Consider the following 22,449-nt stretch of genomic DNA (forward strand, 5'->3'; position numbering starts at 1 on the left):
GAATGGGTGCAGAGTTGGGCTGTCATGACAAATAATGCACAAGATTTATATCGCCAAATTACAGTTTAGCCATACCAAATCCTGTGTAAAATATACTTTTTTTTCATATGATTTTTCTTGTTTCTTGCATAATACAACCTTTGCATTAAATTTTGTTCTCATATTACACTTGTAAGTGTAATAAAACTTCATCATCTCGCCAAATTCATCATCAAATTGTTTACAGAAAAATGAATAAATTTTTCAATTTTGAGGACAAATGTGTTATCTAATGAATAAGAATCTTACTTTCATTCCCATTTATCTCAAATTGTATGAAACTCGCTATAGCAAAATAATAAAGCTTGCTAAAAGCTCACTTTTATAAAGGAGTGATATACATTTCTTAATTAAATGGCAACTCTTAAGATCCTATCTTTTATATATATGTAACAGAACTTATTCGCAAAACTTCTGACATGCAATAAAGAATTGAATATATATATATTTGAACAATATTAATATTGTAAACTGTGGCTTTCAATACATTATCAATGATATCTCTGTATCAATTTGGAAATCTATCACTTAAGATAACTGTTATTTGAACAATCTATCAGCATGACAGCTCAACTTAAGGGAGCATCACTCTAGGAGAGGCAACTGGCTTACCTTACGAGGTAACGGGGTGGGTTTAGGGCTCACCGCCTCGGGCTCAGGGTACGCTATTTTGGGCGGGGGAGGACGCGGAGGAACTAGGTTGTGCTTTTTCCGCTCCTGAACATAATTCATTACGTGATTCAATCTTGAATACATGTCATTTATTGTGATGGAAACTTGTGAACTATATGTATAATTATATATGTTCAATTTTGCTGTTCTAGAGGAAATAGAGGGGGCATACCTCTGTTGATTGTCAAATTTGGACTTAATTGAAGTTATTGGTATTCAGTAAACACTAATTTAGAATATACTAACTCATTTTAGCTGGATTGTGACGAAAGCTGATAGCTTATATAACTATCAAGTCCGTCTCCTGGGCAAAAACCAGTACTGGTGTCCATATTGAGAGGCCATGAGAAAGTATCCCTGGTGGGGATCGAACCCACGACCTCTTGGGTGAGAGGCGGACACCTATACCACTGGACCACTCTCTCACCTATTGGTATTTGTTGCTGCATTCGTCAGAATCTATCTACATAAAATTAATGAACAGAAAATTCTCGTCATTGGCCCACACAAAAATGCAAAAACCATTGAATGTCATTTAACTCATTAAAGTACAATTATTGTACTTTATAAAGACAATCATTAAAAAAAAACTATTTGTCTATGTGTATTAGACTTGACTTTTGGAAAATTTAAATAAATTATATGCTGTATAACCTGCTTCACACATAAAACGTTCAAAAAAGAATACATTGGACTTCGATGAGACAGTTTATTGAGTATATATAAGAGTTAGATCTTGCATATATTCAATGAGTTTCAGTGCAATGCATATACATGAAGTGGCACAGCTGTATATAATGTTAATTTGCAGTATTTAATGCATGGTGTATATACCATAAATGTCCTTTTAAACGTGCATTCCCTAATAGACACACCGGAGGTCTTTTAGTTGGTCTTATCTCTGATTCTGCGAATAACACTAAGCTTAACTCTTTACTAAAACAAAATGCAATTTGCTCTGATAAAGAGCACCCACTCAGCACACAAGGTGCTCAAAAAGACACTCGGTGCGTTTAATAGGACATTTACGGTATTCATGTGTATTTACATAACACAGGGTGAATGTGAAGATTCCAAGGGCTTTTATATTAAATGTCATATGGATTCTTTCACTTTCACCCACCGAAATGCATCAGGAACAATGATATAAAAACAAAAGCACTTAATTAAGACGAACAATTCCTCAACATTGCTGACATAGTACCGCAGTACTTAAGGTGTTCAATTATAATATGACATTCGGTTGCTTGGAGGGCGTTTAAAGCTGCACTCTCACAGATTGAACGTTTTGACAACTTTTTTATTTTTTGTCTTTGAACTAAAAGGATTTTACTGGTTACAAACTTCAATTATCTTCAATCTGCATAAATGTCACAAACAGCAACACATTGTTTTTATTGCCTGAACTTTGTGTTTATTTTTTTTATACAGGCTAATGCACCAGTCAATTGTAACCACTACCCCCCAAGGTCCGAAAGTATACAGGGGGGGGGGGGGGAAAGCCAGGGAAATGGGGCGTGTTTAACGCCAATGGGGGATCGCTGGCATGGTTACAATTGACTGGTGGATAAGGTTCGAATTTCACAAATAAGTAGCACAAAATAACAAAGATATGATACTAAGATAATTGGGACACCTGAAACAAACATTATTTTATTTAACGCCTTAATTAAAAGAAACAAAATCTTGACATTTCTCATCAGTTATGTGCAACAGAAGTAAGGCAGAAACCAACAATTACCCTACTAACATTGCACATTGCCTTAGTAAACTACTTCTTTCATTAACAATTTATCAAAGCTTAAATAATGAGGAAAACTATATCTCTTGCAGCTTAAAATAGATTCAAGGACAAAAAACAACAAAAAATACAAGTTCAAGTGCACTCGACTAATTGCGCTAATTAATTAACAACATTGATATAGGACAACACAATCTAGCTAATGTTAACACAGAAAACAATTTAAAATTGCAAGGCTAATGAATGTCATCTTCTTTTTTTTTAAATCTTATATATCTTTATTAAACTTATTAAAATTAGAAAGCTTTTGGGTTTTTTTTTACAAGGTTTTAAGTCTATTTTAATCGCCTTGCTTTGATAAAGGACCGTCAACTGATGCCTATTAAGGTAACATCAATTTTAATTTAATTTTTGATTCGTTAAAATTTGGCTGAGAAAATTATAGCGAGTGGGTGAAATTGAAATTATTTTTTTCCATTTCCTTTAAAATATTCTGAACAATTGTTATTATATTCTCCCTTCAGAGTATAAATTAAAGGAAATGCCCCATGAAGAATTCATTTTAAATAATTGATTCAGACTTAATTAAGCTTTCATAATTTAGACATGTTGCCTTTTTTGATGCAACATGGCATTTTTGGGATTGTTTTGCTGGAAAAATAGGAGCGGATGCATATCTCTTAACTTCTTTTGCATTTTCTGAAGAAGAAAAAGGCAGTCAATCTAATGCATGAACTTCAACTTGGTTTAGCCTTATGCAAAATTTAACACTCAATGTCAATCCTGCATATTCAACAGACTTCTTTTCTTCCATACATGAAGTTCCAGACATGTAAATTAGGTACAAAAAAATAAAGTTATTTTAAAATAATTCCATGTTTAAATTGTCACCATGACTTCGAAACCATATCTGGATTGCAAGATAGTTCAGTGAATCCTTACATTCATGTTTTAACCATATTATCATTGAATCATTAACATAGGCAAAATTGGTCTCATTTTCGCAAGATATATGCTTGAGAAATTATTACAAGGCCAGCTATATATATATTTAGACCCACAAAATGTTGTGTTGTTTTTTTTCGTGTTTTTTTTCAACGTTTGCAATGGTCAATGTGTTTGGGTTTCTTTTTTGTTTTTTTCCTCCCACAGAATGTTAATCTCTGCATTCCCTCAAAAACATTTGCTCTTTCAAAAAAATATGCTTTTTCTCTTCACACTATATTATATAATATAAGATATTCATTCATTAGCCCTGCAAAACATAACACATATCGAGGGCTCAGCCCAAGGCCCCAAAGGCGGTAGTAATTCCATATACAAATAGAAATTGCGTCTTTGTTGCGCTAGGCCCTTATAACCTATGATCTACATTAAGCTCTCTACTAGAAGACATACAAAACGCATTATTCCATCTCCTACCTACCCAATATACAGCTGGGGTGTCCTCCGACGAGTCTTTAAACAGAGTGTTGTAGTCGACGATAAATCGATACACAATCTGATTGGTTGTTCCTTGGTCCTTAAGGGCCAGAAATCCCTTACCACATCTGCAAACAGATAAAGTCAGTGGCTGATATTAGCACAAGTCTGCAAATCTTAACACAAGCAATCCAAATAAGCACAAGCCCCATACATGCCATATCCCCTGGAGGGAGAAAAAATCCCCCGGAATTTCGACCCATCCCCCGGTTTCCCGGAGGGGGATGAAAATCCCCCGGAATTGAAAAAAGTGTGTTTAAAATTACGCAAATTTATCACAGGGTTTAATTATATATGCCTGTTTACAGTTATAATGCCCTTCCTGTCCTGAGGCTTACTTGGATTATCAACTGAAAAATGGGGTGGCACTTAATAAATCAGCAGGGCACATTTCATGCATGGTTTTGATTGAAATTGACAGAATTTGCGCAAGAAGTGTCAAATTAGACTGGTCAGATAAAAGGTCGATTTTCATTGGTTAAAACTATAAATTTTATCGAATCAGAGAGGATGTAACAAATTAAAGCGTTCTTCAAAACATGTGCCATTGTCATCAAAAGGATTAATAATTTAAAGGTGACAGTAAATTATTCAGTAAAGAAAAGGATTAAAATAACTAATAGACAATGCTGTTCTTTGTTATGCCTTACTAATATGTTTACATACATGACATTGACCTTCATCGCAAATATCGGAAAATAACAGAACTTCAAGAAGAGAAACTGAAAGTAGACAATTGGGATGAAATGACTTTTATTTATTTATTATGGTGGTGATGTTTTAATTTTTTGATGAATGCCAAAAGAAGATATGTTTATGAACTTAAACAATAAATTATGCATTTGCTTTTTATCAGAAGCAAACAAATCTGACTATTTGGGAATTGAAATGAAAAATATTGATAATTCATTCCATTCTCTCTATTAGTCTGAAAGTCATCATTAATGATCATAGGCAGCAGATTTTGTATCCAATTTTAGAGGAAGGTAAGCCCATTAAATTGTCTCTGAAAACTATTTTTCTGTTAAGTATTCTATTTTGCAAGTGAGTGCTTTTATTATGCAATATGGCCGTGTCTCATAAAAATATAGATGAAGTGCTGGAAAAAGGGGTAAACAAGGTGAATTGGCACGAGTGTCATGCCCGTAATGCTACATGGCGATGATGAAAATCCCCTGGTATGTGACCCAAATCCCCTTAAATTCTGGACATAATCCCCTCGGGAGCCTTTCAAAATTATGGCAATTTGTTTTTTTCGTACTTGCGTCTTAAAATACTTTGAAATTTTGCCAAATTAGATCTGCTAATAAATCCCCCTGAATACTACCAAAATCCCCCTGAATTTTCAGACTTTTGAACAAATCCCCCTGAATGGTCTCCAGAAATTATGGCATGTATGAAGCCTTTACACTGGTAAAATGTTTTCTGGGCTTGCTCAAATTCTGGATTTTATAATTGAATAGCAGCTTGTTAAAATAATTGATGCTTTATAGCACTAGTGTATGAATATTTGATGCTTTTTCATCCAAAAGTCCCATTTCATTGACTGCTTGAAGACTGGTAAAATCTCTGCTATGCATATAAATATATATAGCTGGCCTTGTAACAATTTCTCAAGCTAAACGGAAATCTAAGGATTCTGTCTTGTTGATCCCAGTCTAATTGCTATGCCTGTTAAGTTATTTATAGAATGAGGGTTTACATAACAACAGCTAAATGCAATAAATGTGCATAAGATGTTTGTCAGAAGAAACAAACACTGACTGCAAGATGATCAAGGAATGTTAATAGCTTGATGCATTTCTAGTTCTGTTTTAAAGACAAAGCTCTTTTAAATGAACTGAGGTCAGTTTCATGGATTATCTGTATTTCACCCTTCACTGATTCAAATATTTGAGGCCCTCATAGCTGATTTGATAACTTTTTATTAATTAATCAACAAGTTTACTAACAAGTTGACTTATGATCAGTGTTGGTATTCAGTATTAACTTCAGTAAATCTTATGGTCATTCAACATTGACTTCAATCTATTGGTCAGATATTAATAACAAGTAATCCGATTAGCTACATCATTCTTAAATCGAATTAAGACCAATATTGAGCACCAGCCCAGGGCCTCAGAAAGCGTGCCGCAATTGTGATCATGGAAGTTGCATATCCAACAAATATACTATTTCATTAGATAAAGAAGGAATTCATATTTCTCACAGAATTTTATTCTCAAATTCCATAATTCAAAGTTATTACAGAGCTACAGATAAGGGTAATAACTGGCGTAAACACGCTTTAAAATGTGCATCAATTACGTATCAGTACAAATACAAACCGTTTTAAGGGCGTACAGTTACTGCTGTAAATTTACGACCATTTTAGGAACAACTGTTTTGACCAGATCAAAGATGGCCCCTAACCGGCGTGGAATCACTTCTACATAGTGATTTAACTTGACAAGCGTTGTGTTTTAATATGCAAAAGATATACACCGTTGTCCGGTGTTTTTAATTGATTAAGTTCAGCATTTATGATCAAGCCTATTGTGCATGTTTGCACTTAAATGTGCCACTAGACTTTAGCAATCGCCACTACACGTTATTGAATGAAACCAAGGTGTACACTACACTTTACAAAATTACATAAGGGCATACAACACACTTTAAGTGAAAAAGTATTCTGTAGCTCTGCATTATTATTTCAAATTAAGCGGTGAAAGCTAAAAAGTTCAATGTTATATTACATAAAAAGAAGGTAGAACCTTAATCGCTTTCATCCTCCCAAATCACACCATCCACATACCTGAACAGGTTTGGTCCGAATACAATTGCCAGGGCCATGGGACTCATTCTGTTGACTGCCTCATTACACGCTACGATCGCAAGGAAGCGGATCATGTGTTTCAGCAGGTCGTAATGCTCTTCTGGTAAAACCTTGAGTAACATCTTCAAGTGGTTGACACATTCCCTGGCATCCCGCTGGTGTTCTGTGCAAAAATAAGGTTGATATTCAAAAGATGAAAAGGGAATCTGGGATGCTAATAACTCTGCTACCACATTTGACAAGTAGAAAACAAATACATCTGGAGTTAGCGAGAGAAGTAAAGAAATAAGTTTAAAAAATAATCAAAGGGCAATAACTCTAAAAATACCATACACAATCTTTTGCACAGCCCTTTTTCTCAACACCTTAAAATCATACAGTCCTACGCATATGTTCAAGAGACTGACTGAGATTCAGCAAGGGCTTATCAGTTAATTAATCACTTTTAACTGTTGATTATGGAGTTACGAAGAAAAAGTGGACTTGTCCCGATGTACCATTTTGGACAGACCAGACAAGGTCATTCCAATATAACCCCACCGCCCAGTGATGGGAGTATAATAAGTAATATTTGTCTGTCGCATCCTCTTAATTGATTTTTTACCATATTTCGTTTTTGACTAAAATGAAGCAGAAATGTTTTTCAATCCTAATTTTTTGACAATAACTAATCCAATCTTAAGTCAACAAAAATATTTATGTACAATTAGCATGAAACTTTTTTCTTTTCTTTTTTTATAATTTTAGCCTTTTTATCACATAAATTTTCTCTTGTAAAAATAACATTAAGCCCTGTATTGTAATATAATACCTTCATGAACCATTACAAATCTCCGAGTCATTTTCTCAGGAACAGCAGTCTCCGGCAGTTCTCGCAGGAAGAGTTTCAGCAGCCCAGCAACAGCCATCATATCGTTATCCTCCTCGAGATTTGCGTCACCCTGAAGGTCAAAACTTGCTCGTAGCTTCTCCACCACACGTTGACTGCCGTTAACGCGGAATATTCCCTCGTACTCGAGTCCTATGTTGGATAAAGGGAAAATATCAGTCAAGTGATTTTATTTAAGAGCACTGCAAGCTAAAAACCTAACCGACACAGTTATCAGTGTGTGTATACCACGTGATAAATTACGTCATACATGATACGTCGGAAGGCAACATTTTGCTTAAAATGAAGACTTAAATCAAAGATAACTTTTCTTTTACTACATTATTTTAAATAAAATAAAGGGCAGTCTATGCCGCTTAAAGAGCCCCGCCTTCGTTTTATTACCGAAGTTTGATAAGGTGATTAGTTTCATCAAACACTTCGACAAACCTGTTTCCAAAATAATGTTTTGACAGTGCTCCGTCAGATGGCCGTATTTTGAAAAGGTTTGTCGAAGTGTTTTAAGAAACTAAACTCTCAATCAAACTCTGGTAAAAGACTGAAGGCGGGGCTCCGTAAGCGGCGTAGACTGCGCGTTGTTTCATTTAAAATGGTGAAAAAATAGTGAAGTAATCTTTGTTAAAAGTCTTCATTCGTAGCAAAATGTAGCATTTATGACGCAATTTATCACGTGGTATACACACACTGGTTATTAAAACCAGAGCAGGGTTCACAGAAATTATAGAAATCAAGATGCCTTGACTTTTCCCACTCACATGCACTCAGGACAGGAATCAGATGTACTATAGCCACTGCGCTAACCAGGCAACCAATTGGTTTAAGTGCTGAGACAGTAGTACACAAGTACGACAGTAGTACACAAGTACGACAGTAGTACACAAGTACGACAGTAGTACACAAGTACGACAGTAGTACACAAGTACGACAGTAGTACACAAGTACGACAGTAGTACACAAGTACGACAGTAGTACACAAGTACGACAGTATGACACGAGATATCATTTGAGCTCTTCAACAGTTTTTGATTTCTTAGCAACATTTTATTTTGATGACCCAATGAAAGAATAAATTGGGAACAATGCAGGCATTACATGATAATGGATATCTCGCTGTGACCGATAGTGAGTTTCATCGGAACTGCAGTGTGGTGTTTTTTTGAATGTTTATTATACACTCAAGTCCCACTTGTCACCAGCAATCAAGGGTAATTGTCTTACAGGAAATTTCCCTGGTCATTTTGCTTAACACTTTATAGCATTATTGATGCTGCACATACATACCAGTAATTAAAGATGCATTCTTACTCCCAAATAAGATTTACAACACTAAATACAAATATTGTTTTAATATTCCAAAAAGGATGAATAAATGTCGAAAACAATGATTCTTATGAAGGAAGTTTAATTTGAAAGAAATGGGCATAAAACACAGTATTTTTACCTCATGAGACTATTATAAGTAGACCACAGTTAATCTTTTAGCATTCACCAATCATTTAACATTTTTGTGCTTTCTGCTATTAAAAACATGGTTATAATCTAAATACATTATTTAGGAAGTAGTTAAAGGTTTATCAGTCAAAATTTATGTTTGTTATACATGTGTATGTATTGCTTTTGAATAAGTGTGTCACTTAAACTGGGGATTGAGCTGTATTTCTGTACTAAAACCATTGTTCATGCTACACGCGGGGCCGATTGTTCATGCTACACGCGGGGCCGATTGTTCATGCTACACGCGGGGCCGATTGTTCAGAACATTATAAAAGTTAACAACGTTGTAAACATCACCATTGTTAACTTTTCACTCAAACCTGCTGTGGAAGTTTAACGGATACACTTATTAGTGCTTATTACATAACATAAAAAATGACATAATTATACTAACCATGATGTTCAATAAATGAGCAGATTTTCTTCACAATAAATGGGACCCGATAGCCCAGCGGAGCCCTGTCCACAAGCTCAGAAAGGGGGACTCCGAACGTTCTCGCACCCTGTTGTAAGAGACGTTTCTTCATGCCGGGACTGTTAATTTTCCTCCCTTTGTCCATAGACTCATTGAGGGCACTGGGGTGGACCTGAAAAGAGAAAATAGCAGGTTATTTAACATATATATTCTATAGAAGAAAATGCTTCAATTTCTGAAGGCCAAGAGCACCAGTTATGCTTGGGTGAGAGGTAGACACATAAACTACTGGTCACAAGCTGAACATATTTTTTCACATATTGAGCATGGTTTGATAAACAATAACAAATTGTGCAATTTTTGCTTTTACAATATTTTTTTTTCAATTTTTACTAGTAATGCAATAATGTACTTTAAAAAAGACTACTTAGAAATATGTAAGATTTTGAATCTGTTTATGCTGTTATGTGCTCTAGACCTATATTTGTTTCATTTTTTTCACAGTCTGCTGGCGTCTATTGGCTGCATTATGGCTTGACCCTACTGTGACACCATCACAATTTTAGTTGTATTTAAATGCCACAAGAGACATCATAACAAAGTGACTCCAACTCCCATTCAAATTCAGATATTAGAAGACTTGAAGAATAATAGTGAGATGCAAGATATCCGGGTGCAATGCATTAGCTCATTGCACAGAGAATTCTTGGTACTTAAACATGCTCAGAGTATAGCTCCGATGCAAAGGATACAATTTACCTGGGTTTAACCAATACTGAGTGCACCATTTCCCAGTTCTACTCTTTAAATGCGCTAGACAAGTGAGTTCAGACACTGCAATATGGAACTGAATAAAAGCTCTTTTTTTCTTTGTGATATTGCGGCCAGACCACTCACCCCTATCTTATGGGTTTCTTAAAACATTATTATCTTTTTAATGTTTCAAAAATATCAAGAAAAATTACAATAAAAACACTTCCCAGTGGAATATTTGGAACAAGATAAAATCTCTGTGTGAACCTCATACTGTTACTATTGCACTGTTTTGTTCTTCCATATGTTTTTGAGATCAGACCTTGGCAAGAATAATTCATGAAGACAAACTTATGTTCACTCAATGACCTCAGTTTGTAACCAGGGGCAGATCTAGGACTTGATGTTAGAGGGGGTGTAACTTAAGGGCGTAACCTTTTGATTTGCCCCCTCCCTCCAAACTGAAATTTATTTGGTTTAAAGAGTTATCAGAGTGGTTTTGGGTAATCCCCCAAGATTTTTTTTGCATCTTGTTTGCAATTCATTGTCCGAAATGGTACATGTTGGGCATATGTTTTTTTCTCACCTATATTGAACTAAAACTTGGACGATTTTAGGACCAGGAGGGGCCCATACCGGGTGCCCCACATCCTGTACCCGCTTTTGGTAACCATTATTGAAGAAGCTATGGGTTTTGTTCTTTTTAATCCTCTTAACCTTGAATAAATGCTGCTACAAGTGCATAACAATAACGTTTAAATCATCATTGTCTGGCGTCTGGTGTATATTATCACAGCAGTAATCTTTACTGGTTTCCTGCAACCGAATTATACAGTCTCATACATATTCTATACCTATATCTGACTTAACCGATATTGCATAAAATTGACCGATTTTTCAAAACTTTGTGAAAGTTAACGATGTGATTTATGACATCGTTGTTAACCATATTGCATAAAATGGGCTGATTTTTCAGAACTTAATGTAAGTTAACAATGTTATTTACGACATCGTTGTTATAACTTTTAAACGTCATTTACTTGACGATGTGCTCATATATTTAAATGGAACAGGTATAGCTGAGATAGTTCAAATCTTGTTTGAAAAACTTCAGATCAGAGCTGTATCCACTAAACTTCCAGAGAAGTAAGGATTTCAAAGTTAGAATCAATGACATTTAACAATGTTGTTAACTATAATAAAGTTCTGAACAATCAGCCCAATGTGTAATGCTTTGCATCCTACTATAGACATATAGTTTGTCTCACGAGTTTTGATATTGTTGAGGTTTGCATTATTCTTTAAGGAGGGTTATAATTCTTAGCCCCAAAAAAGAAAATTTGGTAATGTCAGTTTGTTGGTCATTTGGTATCGAAAGAAATATGTTGTAACATGTATGCCTAAAACATCCGTGCTAAAACAAATGGTGTGAATTGCATCTAAGGCACGTTAAAACATGTATTCCTTAAAGCACCCGTGCTAAAACAAATGGTGTAAATTGCATCTAAGGCACGTTTAAACATGTATGCCTTAAAAAGCACCCATGCTAAAACAAATGGTGTGAATTGCATCTAAGGCACATTTAAACATGTATGTCTTTAGGCACCCGCGCTAAAACAAATGGTGTAAATTGCATCTAAGGCACGTTTAAACATGTATGTCTTAAAAAGCAGCCATGCTAAAACAAATGGTGTAAATTGCATCTAAGGCACGTTTAAACATGCATGCCTTAAAAAGCACCCATGCTAAAACAAATGGTGTGAATTGCATCTAAGGCACGTTTAAACATGTTTGCCTTAAAAATTTAAGAGACAATTTTAAAGCACATCTGCTAAAACGTATCGTGTGGATTCTTATTAAAACAGGTTTCAACATGTATGATGCATGCAGGATTGCATGCTAAAATATGTTGTGTGAATTGTGTTTTTGACAAGTTTGTAACATATATGTTTAAGGCACGTGTGCTTAAAGAATTTGTGTGAAAAGTGTCTAAGACAAGTTTAAACATATATGCTTAGAGCTAGCTTGGTAAAATATGTGGTGTGAATTGCATCTAGGACCAGTTTAAACATATATGCTTAGAGCTAGCTTGGTAAAATATGTGGTGTGAATTGCATCTAGGACCAGTTTAAACATATATGCTTAGAGCTAGCATGGTAAAATATGTGGTGTGAATTGCATCTAGGACCAGTTTAAATATATATGCTTAGAGCTAGCGTGGTAAAATATGTGGTGTGAATTGCATCTAGGACCAGTTTAAACATATATGCTTAGAGCTAGCATGGTAAAATATGTGGTGTGAATTGCATCTAGGACCAGTTTAAACATATATGCTTAGAGCTAGCGTGGTAAAATATGTGGTGTGAATTGCATCTAGGACCAGTTTAAACATATATGCTTAGAGCTAGCGTGGTAAAATATGTGGTGTGAATTGCATCTAGGACCAGTTTAAACATATATGCTTAGAGCTAGCGTGGTAAAATATGTGGTGTGAATTGCATCTAGGACCAGTTTAAACATATATGCTTAAAGCTAGCGTGGTAAAATATGTGGTGTGAATTGCATCTAGGACCAGTTTAAACATATATGCTTAGAGCTAGCGTGGTAAAATATGTGGTGTGAATTGCATCTAGGACCAGTTTAAACATATAAGCTTAAAGCTAGCATGCTAAAATATTTGGTTTGAACTGCGTCTTAGACAAGTTCTTATCATATATGCTTAAAGCTAGTGTGATAAAATATGTGGTGTGAATTGCGTCTAAGACCTGTTTTTTCATATGCGTGAGGGCTAAAAACCCATAACCATTATTTGCATTAAAAAATATGAGTCACTGGCAACTACAAGCTCTGCCAGTATTAACTGTTTGGCAATGCAAACTAAGAAAATTGATGCCTCTGTGTTGCAATAAACTTCAATATTGCAGAAAAAAATGCCTGGGGAAATACAATATCAAGTTCTTCATTTACAAATTTTCAGGAGATTCAGTAGAGAACATAAAAGAAAAATGTGAAACATATGAATCGTAAGTTAACAACGATGTCGCTAATAACATTGTTAACTTTAACAGTCTTTGAACAACGATGTCTCTAATAATGTTGTTAATGTTAACAGTCTTCGAAATTATATGTTAACAACGATGTCTCAAATAATGTTGTTAATGTTAACAGTCTTCGAAATTATATGTTAACAACGATGTCTCCAATAATGTTGTTAATGTTAACAGTCTTCGAAATTATATGTTATCAACGATGTCTCAAATAATGTTGTTAATGTTAACAGTCTTCGAAATTATATGTTAACAACGATGTCTCAAATAATGTTGTTAATGTTAACAGTCTTCGAAATTATATGTTAACAACGATGTCTCAAATAATGTTGTTAATGTTAACAGTCTTCGAAATTATATGTTAACAACCATGTCTCAAATAATGTTGTAAATGTTAACAGTCTTCGAACTTATAAGTTAACAACCATGTCTCTAATAACGTTGTTAACTTTAATAGTTTTTGAAAATTAGACTTTAGAATGAATAAGCCCTAATTCCTACACTAGTGTTAGGCATCATAAACTTTCAACAAGCTCTACTATATATAAAATCAAGAATTTGAGAAAGCCCAAGCGCAGGGCTTGCAGGCTTGTGCAAATTTCGATGCTGCTGTTACAAAGTTCCCATCAATCAGCGCATTCAGATTCATAAAGAATCACATAAAGTTAAATTACATTGATGAAAAATATACATAACTACAATTACAGATATGATTGACATAATTATTCAACACATTTTTCTATAATTGAACATATAAAATAAATAAATTAAAAAAAAAAAAGATACAATTTTGCATCACCATATAAGGGAGGAGAAAATATCGGCTGCCATCTGTCCACTATGAGTAACCAACGCACGCAACGCATGACTAACAGTAAAACTCAATATTCGAAAGTGCAAACCACATATGTTCCGACACATTGAAGCTAATAATCGAAGCTACATTACAAAATCATGCACTGATCAGATTATAGTGACAAAAACTTGTTTAACATTCTGTTCAAAGTCAAACTTTTCAGATTTTTGCAATTTCCGACACATTTAAGCTAATTATCACACTTACGTTACAAAATCATGCACTGATCAGATTATATCCACAAAAAACTTGTTTACCACTGTGTTCAAAGAAACCATTTTTTGTTTTTAACATTTCAGATTTTTGCAATTTTTTTTTCTAAACAAAACCTCAGACAGTTCAGATACAATTTCAACACAACCTCACAATTCTGCCAGGCAAAATGGACCTAGAAAATGAATTGGCCTAAAAAAATAATCCAAGTCGAATTTTCAACATAATTCCTGAATGCACTTTCAAAGATTACAGAAGTTCTTTTCTGAGAGCTTGAATGTAAAAATAGAAGCCTGTTTTCCAATTGTAAGTACAACGGCACACAATATAAGTACAAAAATACACCATAAATACCTGCTATTAACAAAGATCACAGACAGTTTTTTGTCTTAAGCCAAAGGGTTTTAAACACACAAGTGTAAATAAACTTCTGCTTTTTGTACTCTTAATGTAATAGTATCAAAGTTTCCAGGCAAACAAATGGTATTATCTTAACAAGAAGCAGTAACAGACTGCCATGTCCCCATCAACATTAAGTACAGATGAATCTTAAATAATATGTAAGCAGGGAAAGTAAAGCATAAGTAATTTGACGATAATTCAAAAGAAACCTTTGGCATGAACCTCTGTGAGCTTATTTATAACACCAATAACCAATATTGCTGTTGCTGTTTGTTGTTGTGGCTGTTGTTGCTGCTGCTGCTGTTGTTGATTTAATAACCAATGTTGTTGTAGCTGCATGTGGCAATAACCAATGCTGTTCTTGTTGTGTTTTCAATAACCAATATTGTTGTTGTTATTGTTGTTGTTGTTTTTGTTGTTGCTGTTGTGGTTGTTGTTTTTGTGTATTCAATAACCAGTATTGTTGTTGTTGTTTTATTGTTGTTGTTGTTGTAGTTGTTTTTGTGTATTAAATAACCAAAATTGTTGTTGCTGTTGTTGTTGTTTTTGTGTATTCAATAACCAATATTGTTGTTTTTGTTGATTCAAATACCAATGATTTTGTGCTGTAATTTAAGCCGTAATTTGGTGTTGCTGTTTTTATATTTGTTGTTGTTGTTGAGGATTCAATAACCAATATTGTTGTTGTTGTTGATGTTGTTGTAGTTGAAGCTGTGTTTTGTGTTGCCATTTTTTTATTTGTTGTTGATTCAAAACCAATGTAGTTGTCGTGTTTATTTCGTTTGCTGAATTTATTCCTTTTATAACATAAATTTTGAATAACAGCTTTGAAGGCCACAGTACACAAAGGCGCAGCAATTTAAGAACAATTATGCTGCTGTCTGCCCTGATAACACCATTGGAAAATCAGCTTTGAAAAATGAAGAAGTAATCATCTGAATAATATCATAGGACCTTGTGTTTGAAATAATGTTAATAATAATATAAGTGAACAAAGGGCAGCAATAATGTTAACACAAAAGACAGAGTTATGGGTTCTATTTAAAGAACACCGCCTCAAAAGACCAATCTCATTCCAGCCCATCCCCCTTGTCTTTTGGCGGGGGATCAGTATCCCCTGGAATTAAAAAAATATATATTTTCCAAAATCTCGTTCAAGGTTGACAGTGGAAAGCGTCCACAATATTATGATTGTGAAATTCAATAAACACACAATCTGTAACTTTTTTGTACCACCAAAGACCAGGTAATTCAGTCCAAAAATTGTAAATCCCCTGGTGTAATATCAAAATCCTCTGGATTTCAGACCAAAATCACCTGAAATTCAGACCAAAATCTCCTGGGAAGCCTTTCAAAAATATGGCATGTATGCTCTGGACAAAACTTTGATACAAAAATGAACAAAGGGCAATAACTCTAAAGGAAAATAACTCTAAAAATCCAGAGTTATAGTTTCTATGCACTGCACTCCTCCTTAGTAGGATATATCTGTATAATATGAAGTTGTAAGTTTTGGACTTTTGATTTTTTTAGTAATGCTTCAAACAAAAGTTAATTGTAAAGGGCAATAACTCTAAAATAACCAAAACAAAATTATAGTTCCTGAGTATGCATTTCTACTCAATCAGGTATATCAGTGTAAATGAAGTTTGAAGACAATACCCCAATGAGTTTTTTGAATATTATGCTCCAGACAAAAACTAAGCTTAAGAAATAAATAGCTAGGAGCAATAACTCCAAAATTGCCAAAGACTGAGTTACGATTCCTGAAAAATTATGGTTTTTGAGCACTGCACTCCTCCTTAATGTCATCAAAATGTGAATTTTGGAGTTACGCTCCGAACAAAGGGTAACAGACACATGCATGCACACACACACCTACCATTTTTATACATATTCTCTTCACAACTCAGTAGGTCATAATTATATTCACTGGCCTAAAAGTGTACTATCAGTACATAAAACTTAAGATTAAGGCTAACACAACTCAAGGCCACTGATTTGATAACAATCTGTTCCCCACGATATTAGCACAACATCTACTTGAAAGCTGCTTTAGTCATGATAATAATTAGCCGCTGCCAGCTTCATTGTTCATTTTGTTTTTTTTATAACAATAAAAACCGGCTAAATGATTTACTGCAGTTTCACATTTGCCTTTTATTGCACTGAATTGACAACAGATTAGCTTCATTGATCTGAACAGGGGTGTAGTTAAAACTGATTTTGATGTGGAGTGATATATTGACAAGCCCCACCCCTCCACCCCATCCCCAGCCTGAGTCAGTGAGGCTACTTTTACATGCATATGGTCATCTTTATTGACAGGTCCAGTATCTGGACAGAGGTCTTGTACTCCAGGCTGGTAAAGTGGCATCCCCCCCCCACACACACACCCTTTTACAAGACTGTAGTAAGTGTCTTTCACAAAGGATACTTTTACATGTATTAAGTCACTTATACTGAGAGGTTCGGTAACTGGAAAGAGGTTACATGGTACTCTGGACTGGCTTAGAATTTGGTAAGTCATGCTTACCATTTGTTTTATATAGAAAACATAATTGTTAAACGTTCTTTATCATAGTTTTGTTGGAACAGAAACAGAAATATCATTAAATAAATAGAGGTCAGTATATGTTATCTCCAACAAACAAGCAAGAGACATCAAAGACCATCTGTACCTTGCCGGGCAATGTCAACATCATGGTCAGAGGACCCAAGATAAAAGGCCTGTAAATTAATGGAAGTCTTATTGAGGACTGGTCAAGTTTGTAAAAATTTCAGGAATGTTATTAATTTATATAAAAGCCAATTAACCTTTCATTATCAAGAGTTTATTTTGAAGTTGAATTTAAAACAATGATGTGGTATCTGTTGAAGATACCGTCAATGTCCAATAAACATGCATGTTCTTATAAAAAGGACATATACGGTATATCTCATGACATTTACTTTCCTGCATTTCTAAAGCTATAATATATCAATATATGTCTCTTCGTTTCTGAATACATTTTGTATTACGCCTAAAAAGACAAGCTGATCAAGAGTGCCAACTATTTCCAAATACGCCTTTCCTCTTTTTAGGAAACCAAGTTTAGCGATAAATGGTTGTTCAAAAACAAACAAAAATAGACAGTAGACACTGTAATTACACTTTGCCCATTCAAGGGTCATAACTCTGGAGTGAAGTGAGGCGACAACTCTGTGGCGAGGCGACGAACTTGACCAAGATACTCTACCCATACACATTCTGACCAAATTTCGTAATGATTGGACAAAGGCTGTTACAGTTATTGATTGGACAAGACCGATTAAGGTAATTTCTATAATAATAGGATGATAACTCTTGCCCATCAAAAAAATACATTTGTTTTAAATCAATTAAATTGTTGTTTTTATTTGATTATTTTTCATCACGATATTAAAAATAATCGTAATTATATTTCATAATTGCGTTTTTGTATTTGAGGAGTGAAGATGTAAATACATGTGTATTTTGACATTGATAAATTTCTTGGATTTCCCCAACCATTTTCCATCAATACCATTTCCCAGTTAGGCAACAAATTTACCATTGTAAACCTCAGACAAAATGGACAACATTACCCACATCATTTACATAAATAAAACATGGCCATTACTTGTCCTGTCAATTTCAGGAAATTCTATTAAGAACTTTTCTGATACTTGTATAATTGCCGGAATATGCTGCCGAACAATAGCTCTGTAATACGAAACAGTCCCTGAAAACACAGAAAGCAATAAATTCATTTGCCGAAATACGCCTGCCGAACAAAAGCTATGTAATCCAACACAATCACAGAAAGCATCATAATGAAGCAATAACCTTCGAAACTTGTTGATTAAATATTGATCCCGAATCCTGGTTGAAGGTCGGAATGTACCAAAGTGTTCTATATTTTAATGTGGTTTGGTACTTTCTGGTATAAACTTTTAGTAATGAAGTTCACAAAACACTACGAAATAGGTCAACCTCATTTCCTATGAAGTTTATTTAAAAAAATGTTGACCTTGAGAGCATCCACTAGCTTTTGACTATGCCTCCATAGCTTAAACTGATGTCATTTCATCTAAATTTGAGCAAGTTACCAAAGCACTGTATAATTCTGTTGCCTTCTCTATTCCATAAAATTAATTTCCATAAATTAATCAAATTTTTAAAATTATTTTCCCAAACTTTTGAAATGAGAGTGACTGGCTCTCATCCAAGAGGTTGTGGGTTCACTCCTGATCAGGGCAAGAGTCCTCCAGTGGTATTGGTATATGAAATTGCATTTAGTGCAAGAGGTTGTGGGTTTGATCCCCACACTGGTGAGTGTGGTCTTGTGGTAAAGGTGTCTGCCTTTAATCAAAGAGGTTGTGGGTTAGATCCCTACACTGGTGAGTGTGGTCTTGTGGTAAAGGTGTCTGCCTTTAATCAAAGGGGTTGTGGGTTAGATCCCTACACTGGTGAGTGTGGTCTTGTGGTAAAGGTGTCTGCCTCTAATCAAAGAGGTTGTGGGTTAGATCCCTACACTGGTGAGTGTGGTCTTGTGGTAAAGGTGTCTGCCTTTAATCAAAGAGGTTGTGGGTTAGATCCCTACACTGGTGAGTGTGGTCTTGTGGTAAAGGTGTCTGCCTTTAATCAAAGGGGTTGTGGGTTAGATCCCCACACTTGTGAGTGTGGTCTTGTGGTAAAGGTGTCTGCCTTTAATCAAAGGGGTTGTGGGTTAGATCCCATCCACCATGAGAGTAGTCAACTGGTATAGGTGTCTGCCTTTAGTTTAACAGGGATGTGATTGACCTGGCAGCTGGAGGGCTGAAACCATTTCGGCCATGGGGTCTTGGGGCACTTTTGGGGTCAAAAGCACACTGCCGTAGAAGAAAAACTGGCTTTTTAGAAGCTCTTTTGAGGGTTCTTCTGGCTTTAAATTTGAAGCAAACTGGGATATTAACTCTTAAGCACACAAGCACACTAGTATCTCTTAATCATCTAAAAAAAAAAAATTTTTTTTTTTTTGGGGGGGGGGGGGGGGTCCCTGGGGCAATTAGACCCGCGGAATTCCGCGAATCCGCGGACAAATCACATCCCTGTTTAAGAGGTATAGTGCTGGCCAGGGTTCAAATGCCACCAGGGTGAGAGTGGACCAGTGGTATAGGTCTCGGCTTATCATCCAAGAGGTTATGGGTTCGATCCTGTCCTAAGATGCTTTATCATGACCTATCAAAAAAGATACGGTATTAAATGGTTTGTGCCCCTGGACTCAAGAGTAAATTATATTATTTTTCAGCTGTCTACAAAATTGAGCTAAAAATAAAGTAGCATAAACCAAACCTACAATTTGCAATAGAAGCTTTAATTTCAAGTTATTTTATTAACTACTGTAAGAAAAACATTATGCAAAACTGGACTTGCTAGGGCGATACCAACAATTTCAAAAATCAAAATATATACAAAGGCAAATCAATAGTGTCAAAGGAACAGAAATTCCATTTTGCACAGTGCAGCCTCCAAAAGAAACAAAATATGGATATAATCGTCCATCAGAAAGATGAATGGCCCATCAAGTGCCAGTGAGACAAACAATTCCATCAAGGGAAATCCAAGCCAAACAAGATTTGTGGCGTTTGGCGGAGATATGGTCTAAACATGACAGGGAACATGATCTATATTCCTCTCCAGATGGTCAGTGACTTTTGACTGTCTAGCAAAGGTAAACATTGTAAATAGATTATACATATTGAAAACAAGAGCTGTCACAGTAAGTGATGAATGTCCCTGATGTGTCATCCAGCTCAATGGATTATGCAATTACAAATATGCCTACATTCAGGAAGGGCTATTATAACTGAACACAGGTGCTAATTTAATTAACAATCCCTCTGTAATTCACAAGGTAAAAACCCGGTCATGACCAACTATACTGAATATGAATGCAGCATTTAATAATGGCTGAACACCTAACTCTGGCGTTCAACTTACAGTAAGAGGAGGTGAGATCTTGTGTCTTACATGTGACACCTCATCTTTATATAACAAACAAAAGTGCGAATTCATTTTAAAATCCCTCCTTGCATCACAAATTTACAGCCTGGACATGAAAAGAAAGGACAGGCGGTGTTAGTTTAATATGTCCTCTAACAGAAGCATAAAAACATCAAGTGCAAATTCAAAAGTGCACTGCTTATGACCAGCTGGTAGCCTGTCAACTGCTGAATTTGACAAATGGTGCACCACAGATGCCGACAATTGGTGTACCATAGATGCCGACAATAGGTGAACCATAAATGCCGACAATTGGTGCAGCATAGATGCCGACAATTGGTGAACCATAGATGCCCAAAATTGGTGCACCATAGATGCCCAAAATTGGTGCACAATAGATCGATGCCGACAATTGGTGAACCATAGATGCCCAAAATTGGTGCACCATAGATGCCCAAAATTGGTGCACAATAGATCGATGCTGACAATTGGTGCACCATATATGCCCAAAATTGGTGCACCATAGATGCCCAAAATTGGTGCACCATAGATGCCCAAAATTGGTGCACCATAGATGCCCAAAATTGGTGCACAATAGATCGATGCCAAAATTGGTGTACCATAGATGCCCAAAATTGGTGCACCATAGATGCCCAAAATTGGTGCACAATAGATCGATGCTGACAATTGGTGAACCATAGATGCCCAAAATTGGTGCACCATAGATGCCCAAAATTGGTGCACCATAGATGCCCAAAATTGGTGCACCATAGATGCCCAAAATTGGTGCACAATAGATCGATGCCGACAATTGGTGTACCATAGATGCCGACAATTGGTGTACCATAGATGCCGACAATTGGTGAACCACAGATGCCGACAATTGGTGTACCATAGATGCCGACAATAGGTGAACCACAGATGCCGACAATTGGTGTACCATAGATGCCCAAAATTGGTGAACCATAGATGCCGACAATTGGTGAACCACAGATGCCGACAATTGGTGTACCATAGATGCCGACAATTGGTGAACCACAGATGCCGACAATAGGTGAACCATAGATGCCGACAATTGGTGAACCATAAATGCCGACAATAGGTGAACCACAGATGCCGACAATTGGTGAACCATAAATGCCCAAAATTGGTGCACAATAGATCGATGCCAAAATTGGTGTACCATAGATGCCCAAAATTGGTGCACCATAGATGCCCAAAATTGGTGCACAATAGATCGATGCTGACAATTGGTGAACCATAGATGCCCAAAATTGGTGCACCATAGATGCCCAAAATTGGTGCACCATAGATGCCCAAAATTGGTGCACCATAGATGCCCAAAATTGGTGCACAATAGATCGATGCCGACAATTGGTGTACCATAGATGCCGACAATTGGTGTACCATAGATGCCGACAATAGGTGAACCACAGATGCCGACAATTGGTGTACCATAGATGCCGACAATAGGTGAACCACAGATGCCGACAATTGGTGTACCATAGATGCCCAAAATTGGTGAACCACAGATGCCGACAATTGGTGTACCATAGATGCCGACAATTGGTGAACCACAGATGCCGACAATTGGTGTACCATAGATGCCGACAATTGGTGAACCACAGATGCCGACAATTGGTGA

General features: G+C 35.8%; 1 protein-coding gene across 6 annotated transcripts in view; it reads right to left on the bottom strand.

The window, feature by feature from the left end:
• The window catches only part of LOC128244990 (protein FAM13B-like), a 77,870-nt gene that overhangs the window by 35,801 nt on the left and 19,620 nt on the right, over window positions 1–22,449 (bottom strand). For 5 of the 6 annotated variants that reach the window (XM_052963182.1, XM_052963190.1, XM_052963205.1 and 2 more), the window contains 5 exons: window positions 9,527–9,719; window positions 7,561–7,770; window positions 6,729–6,912; window positions 3,879–4,002; window positions 652–756 (listed from right to left, as the gene is read on the bottom strand). In XM_052963182.1, the coding sequence (XP_052819142.1) occupies window positions 652–756; window positions 3,879–4,002; window positions 6,729–6,912; window positions 7,561–7,770; window positions 9,527–9,719 (816 nt within the window). The remainder of the gene's footprint in view (window positions 1–651; window positions 757–3,878; window positions 4,003–6,728; window positions 6,913–7,560; window positions 7,771–9,526; window positions 9,720–22,449) is intronic. The other variant, XM_052963212.1, reaches the window with a different exon arrangement.

This window comes from Mya arenaria, chromosome 2, assembly GCF_026914265.1.
Source record: "Mya arenaria isolate MELC-2E11 chromosome 2, ASM2691426v1".
Lineage (NCBI taxonomy): Eukaryota > Metazoa > Mollusca > Bivalvia > Myida > Myidae > Mya > Mya arenaria.